General features: G+C 51.4%; 1 protein-coding gene across 2 annotated transcripts in view; it reads left to right on the forward strand.

Annotated features, from left to right (window-relative positions):
* The window catches only part of TPCN1 (two pore segment channel 1), a 64,357-nt gene that overhangs the window by 40,386 nt on the left and 17,730 nt on the right, over positions 1–6,241 (forward strand). For both annotated transcript variants that reach the window (XM_007468573.1, XM_007468574.1), the window contains 6 exons: positions 686–774; positions 2,520–2,554; positions 3,107–3,165; positions 3,409–3,508; positions 5,498–5,614; positions 5,826–5,950. In XM_007468573.1, the coding sequence (XP_007468635.1) occupies positions 686–774; positions 2,520–2,554; positions 3,107–3,165; positions 3,409–3,508; positions 5,498–5,614; positions 5,826–5,950 (525 nt within the window). The remainder of the gene's footprint in view (positions 1–685; positions 775–2,519; positions 2,555–3,106; positions 3,166–3,408; positions 3,509–5,497; positions 5,615–5,825; positions 5,951–6,241) is intronic.

Below are 6,241 nucleotides of genomic sequence, written 5' to 3' on the forward strand. Positions count from 1 at the left end.
TGCTGAAGTTCAGGTCTCCTGACTCCGGGTCCAGGGCTCTCTCCTGCCTTACCTGTGCTTCTCAGGGGCTGGTCCTCTCTTTGCGCACAGTACCTGCCCAAACACAGCCTAAAGCAGGAACTCAGAGTCCACGTGACTCAGCAGGCTGTCCTGACACCTCCCCTGGGACTAGGGGTACTGAACTCAAACCAGGCCGTTAGCCTAAGGTCAAACTGAGTTTTGCGAATCCATCTGGAAAACCTCTTGGCTGGGGTACTGTGGATGAGAGTGGGCTGGCCATTCACGCTTGGTGCCTGTCCTTAAAACCGGAGACAAATGTCCTAGGACTGGGTGGCCCTGAAATGTCTTCCCACATCCCAGGCAAGCTGACCTTGTCACTCGAGGCCATGCACCTGGCCTTCTCCTGCCGTCTCCGTCTGTTGCAGGCACTTGCCTGCCTGGGCTCAGTAAGTGCTACACCTGCCCTGGTTCTTTCCCCGTCACCCACTGAGAGGAAGGCCTAGGAAATCACTAAGCATGATGTCACAAGCCAGGGCAAGAGGGGATTTAGTGTTCTGGGGGTCGGGAGCACCAGACCCCCATCTCGACAGGCACGTGCCCCACCGAGGAGTCCCAGCCAGCACCCCCTGGGCCCTGGCCCGTCCCCGGCTGCGCCTCACCGCCCCGGCCCCATTTGTCTCCCCAGCAACCTGCGCCAGATCTTCCAGTCCCTGCCGCCCTTCATGGACATCCTCTCGCTGCTCCTTTTCTTCATGATCATTTTCGCCATCCTTGGTGAGTTTCTCCTGCGCCCCAGGATGCAGGCACTTGCTGAAAGCAAACTCACAGTTGAGAAAAAAAAAGGTACTTTGACAGTTTCAGAAATTCAGGAAGGTTTTCAAAATGATATAAACACCCAACTGAGGAAATGCAGTATCGGAAAAAAAAATGGAAGCCACCTTTGTACCCTTTTCCTGATCTCGATTCCCTTTGGCTCCCAGAGGTACCCCCGGCCTTTATTCACGCTGCTGCACGTAGATGTAGGTCATTCATTTTCACCACAGTGTCGTGATCTGATATGTGAATATATCCAAATGTATTTATCACGTCTTCTGTTGGTGGGCACTTTTCACTATCACAGATCACACTGCAGTGAACATTCTCGTGCGTTTCCTGGCGCACACGGGGGAGGGTTTCTCTACAGCGTGTGCCTGGGACCTTAGGGTCTGCACACTTCAGCTTCACTAGATGTAAAAGCAAGGTCATGGCCTTTCTAACTCCGAGGAGGCCTTGCCTCTTCAGATAAGATCAAGTATTGATGCGACAGCCACATTCAGACACAGGGTTTAGACCGTGGAGGTCTTAGAACACGGCGAGGTAGCCCAAGGTCCCTTCTCCAGTACTCAGGTGGCAAAGACAGTGGAACTAGAGAGCCCTGGCTCTAAGGCCCCCACCAGTGCTGAAAGCCCCGGGTTCTCGTGACTGCTCTGTCCTGAGCCACTGACTCCCACTTACCTCACCTCCACCCCACTCTCAATAGAATTTCCTTTGTGTTCCAAGGGGGCTGACTTCCCCTGAGGGCAGAGTTACTCCCTTTCCCACTCAGGATTTCAAGGACTCAGGGGAATAGCTCATTCTGAGAGGGAAAAAATTAATGGTGTTAATTTGGCTACAGGGGAACAACAGGGTCCCTTTGGAGTTGTGCTTGGCTGTCATGTTCTCAAAACCAAAGATCGCAAACCGGCGGTCTGGGTGCCAAATCCAGCCTATGGATAAGTTTTCTTTGGTCTGAAAGTGTTGAGCCAGCATTTTAAAACTAGTTTTTTTTTACATGAAAATACAGATTTTCAGCCTTAAAATTTTTAACTTTTTTTAAACTTCCGTTTTTTAAAAAACGACATATAATTGACATATAGCACTGTATTAGTTTTAGGTATACAACATAATGCTTTGCTATGTATATACTGCAAAGTGATCATTGTAATAAGGTTAGTTAACATCCATCACTATACAGAGTTACGATTTCTTTTCCTTCTGCTGAGAACTTTTAAGATCTACTCTCCTAGCAGCTTTCAAATATACAATACGGTATCATTAACTATCGTCACCGTGCTGTACGTACTGCTTTTTTTTTTACTATACAAATTTATTATTTTTTTTAAGTTTATTTATTTACTTGGTTGCCCCAAGTCTTAGTTGCGGCAGGCGGGCTCCTTAGTTGCCGCATGCATGTGGGATCTAGTTCCCTGAGCAGGGATCGCACCCGAGCCCCCTGCATTGGGAGCATGGAGTCTTACCCACTGCGCCACCAGGGAAGTCCCTATACAGGCTTTTTTAATCATACGTTTGATGGTACTTGGGTCACCCTCCTGAATGGCAGCAGTTATCTGGTGCTCTGCCACAGTCCCCACCACTCCCTATGCTTTTCCTCTGCCTACTGCACTGGTTCACATTTATTTGTCCAATCCTTCTGACATCTGGGTTTGGGACTCTTCTGCTCTAACCCTTTTTTCAATCTGTTTCCCACCACCTTCTTCTAGGTTTCTACTTGTTCTCCCCTAATCCTTCAGACCCTGTAAGTAATCAACATGTTTGTCTGTTTCTTCCTGTATGGGAGGCCTTTCCCCTCAGATGAGGTGGCTGGACTGACCCCCTAGCTGTATTAGGAAGGGATGCCCTGCTTGGTTTCTCATCATTGCTTCTGGCACCTGAAAGTGCCCCGTCACCCAGATTTGAGCTGTCTCCTTCCTTGAATGCCAAGGGGGACCCCCTGCCCTGTCCTTAGGGTCCTTGAGAGGGGTGTTTTCAGGATCAGATTTGGAACACGGGCACATTTTGGCAGCGGAGCAGTGGAGGAGAGCTCAGCTAATTGTGCATATGTGGAGACAGGTCCCAAAGGCAGTTGTCTGCTGCCGCCGGAAGCATTGAGCCCAGGAAGGAGGAGGCCTTGGACTCCATGTTTGCCTGTTCCTCTGCCATCCTTCAGGGATCCCCTGGGAGGAAGGAGGAGTGGGCGGGGCAGGGAGGGGGAGGGCGGGGCTCTGGAGGCGGCCCACCGCAGGCAGCCTGTTCCCAGTGGGGTGTGCCCTCGGCCTGGCGGCCACGCCCCCTCTCCTGTCCCCCTCAGTACTTCAGCACCCTGGAGAACAGCATTGTCAGTCTGTTCGTCCTTCTGACCACCGCCAAGTAAGTTTGGGCCCTGCTTTGGCTTCTGCCCTCTCCTAGTGCCCGGGGTCTTCTCTTTTCAGCCAAGAATATTCCACATCTTGGCCCAGACAGGTTCTTGGGACCCCGTGAGGGATGGGAGTGGCCTGGTGAGCCAAGAGTAGGGGAGCGGGGAGGGGGCCGGCAAGGCAGGAGAAGAGATGTCCTTATAGAAGACGGAGACCGGCGGACATGGGCCCTGCGGGTAACACTCTGCAAACACAGTTTCCCAGATGTGATGATGCCCTCCTACTCCCGGAACCCCTGGTCCTGCGTCTTCTTCATCGTGTACCTCTCCATCGAGCTGTACTTTATCATGAACCTGGTGAGTGACCTTGCCTCATGCTCCACTGAGGCAGCCCTCGCCCACACTCTGCTGGGCACTGTGGGGATGAGGTAGGGACAGCTTTCGGCCTCCGAGGGCAGAACTTTGGGGAAGGAGGTCCCAGACCGTGGTCAGGTGTGGTGTGGCTAGGGATTCCCTGTCGGGACTTAAGTGCAGCTGGTTACCAGCAGTAACTAGCCTGCCGCCACTGCTGCTGACAGTGCTAGGGTTTAAACCAAAGCTACCCTGGGATCTTTTCCTTCTCGTGGCAAACATATAATAACTATAAAAGCTGGTACTTATTAAGCCTTAGCCAGGCACTGTGCAAAGTGTTTTACGGATGAGAGTTAAATAATTTAACACTTAAACCCTGGAATTCTTATTATTATTCTCAATTTATAGTTGAGGAAACTGAGGATCAGACTGATAGGCTAACTCGCCTGCGCCTGCACAGCTCGGGGTGGCCAGGTGAGCTGGTCTCATTCCAGAGCCCTGCTCCTAGCCACTCCATCCTACTGCAGCCACATGCCAGGAATGTCTTGTGTATTTCCACCTCGTTTATCACGAACCATTGGGAAATTGAACACGGAACATATTCCTTTAGGGAGAACATAAAGTCCCCATGCACACTGAGAACTTTGGAGGTGTTTGCAGAGGCTCGGCCGGCCACCAGGAGTGTCCTGCCATCAGCAGATTGCCTCCCGGACCGGGCCATCAGGCTGGTGCTGAGCCCACATCAACGCCAGAATTACCAGGAAGAGGCCTTATCAAGTCTTGCATTTATTTTTATACTTCTGAAGAGCATTCTCACACCAGTCACCACAGTCAGGCCCGGTACAGAAATGGAAACACTTTCTCTGGGGTAGATCTGTGAAATCTCCTAAAAGTGTGACATCTTAAGAAGGAAAATATTTTCTTTTTTTAATTCCTCAAAACCCAAAATAAGTATGTTAGATATTTCTTTGAACATCTTACAGCTCTTTTATACTGTTGTTAGTTTAGAATCTAAAAAATAGTTTATGTGTAACTGATTTGCTTTAAAAGATATTTAGAGCTGTGAAAATATAGGGCATGGGTCAGTAATCAGGGCCAAGCCCCAGCCCACCGTCTGTTGTTGTCAATAAAGTTTTATTGGCCCATTCATTTGCACATCATCCATGGCTGCATTCATGCTGCAGCTGCAGGGTTGAGTGGTTTCTAAGAGACTATCTGGTCTGCAGAGCCTAAAAGATTTGCTCTCTGGCCCTTTACAGATGCCAACTCTCCCTTGATCTGAAAGGAAGTATGGGGGACCAGTTAGAAGGGATGGAAAGGACAAGAGAGTTCCCCTCAAAATATTTTTGAAAGAAAAAGAAAGTGTTTCCAAAAAGTGTTCTTTCAAATTCTGCTCCTGGCCTCCCATCGCGTTCTGATAACGCAGACTGTGTTGTTCACTTGCTAAATTTGGAATTAGAAAGTTCCAGAACCTTGTGCCCTTTTGTGCAGGCCACCTCACACCCCTGCTTTCTGGAGCCACGCAGACTCACCAGGAGAAGGAACAAGGGGACAGGAGAGGAAGCATCGGCACAGCGATGTTCCTTCCTGCTTTGAGGTTGGGAGGGTACAGGATGGACACACAGCCTCCCCGGCCATCACACGGAGCTGAATTGGGCAAAAAACCCAGTGTGTTCCCCTCGCTGCTTCTCTCCCCTTATAAAACTGCCCAGCCAGGGACGAGCTACAGGCGGAGAGAAGAAAAACCTGGGGAAAATGTAATAGCAGTGTCTTCTTGAATCTTTAGAGGGGAAATTTACAAGAGGCAATGAATGACCTTCCTTTGCTGAGTCTTGGAGATGAACTTCCTACACCACCTGGGGCAGGCGAGAGGCTCTTTTCAACCCCTTTCTCTGGGGTGGCTGGAAGAGCGCCCTCTGGAGGCTGGAGAATGACTCCCTGGTTCCTTGAGGCCCCGCCGGGCACAGGAGCCAGGTCTCTGCTCTTCCCTCACAGCTTCTGGCCGTGGTATTTGACACCTTCAATGACATCGAGAAACACAAGTTCAAGTCTTTGCTGCTACACAAGCGAACCGCCATCCAGCACGCCTACCGCCTGCTCATCAACCAGCGGGTAGCGGGGCAGGGGCTGAGCCAGGGAGGGAGGTTGTTCCCTGCTCCCCAGCCCTTGCCCGAAGCGTGGGCGGGCCGGCAGCTTCCAAAACCAGGAGTCCTGCCTTTGGGAGAACAAGAGAACAGGGCGCCCTGGGATCCCGTGTGATGCTGGGCATTTGGCATGGCTTCCCCCGCTGTGTTCCACGTGGCCGTCTCCCCTCTTCCCGCAGGGGCCTGCCGGCGTCTCCTACAGGCAGTTTGAAGGCCTGATGCGCTTCTACAAGCCCCGGATGAGCGCCGCGGAGCGCTATCTCACGTTCAAGGCCCTGAATCAGAGCAACTCGCCTCTGCTCAGGTGAGAGCGGATGCCAGTTGGGCACAGTGTGGCCGGACGAGGCGTTCACAAGAGGCAGCTGGGGCCTGCAAAAGCCCAGGGGCTGGGGAGTGGGCAGGCAGAGAGGCTCGTAGAGACTTTAGTTTTCTTCAGAGATTCTTATGCATATAGACCCTATTTCTCAGGATTCTTTTTACAAGTAACAAAAGTCCAACCCAAATCCAGTTTAAACTTGAGACAAAAAAAGGAATGGGGCTTCCCTGGTGGCGCAGTGGTTGAGAGTCCGCCTGCCAATGCAGGGGACACGGGTTC

Source organism: Lipotes vexillifer, unplaced genomic scaffold (genome assembly GCF_000442215.2).
Source record: "Lipotes vexillifer unplaced genomic scaffold, Lipotes_vexillifer_v1.1 scaffold573, whole genome shotgun sequence".
NCBI classification, from domain to species: domain Eukaryota; kingdom Metazoa; phylum Chordata; class Mammalia; order Artiodactyla; family Lipotidae; genus Lipotes; species Lipotes vexillifer.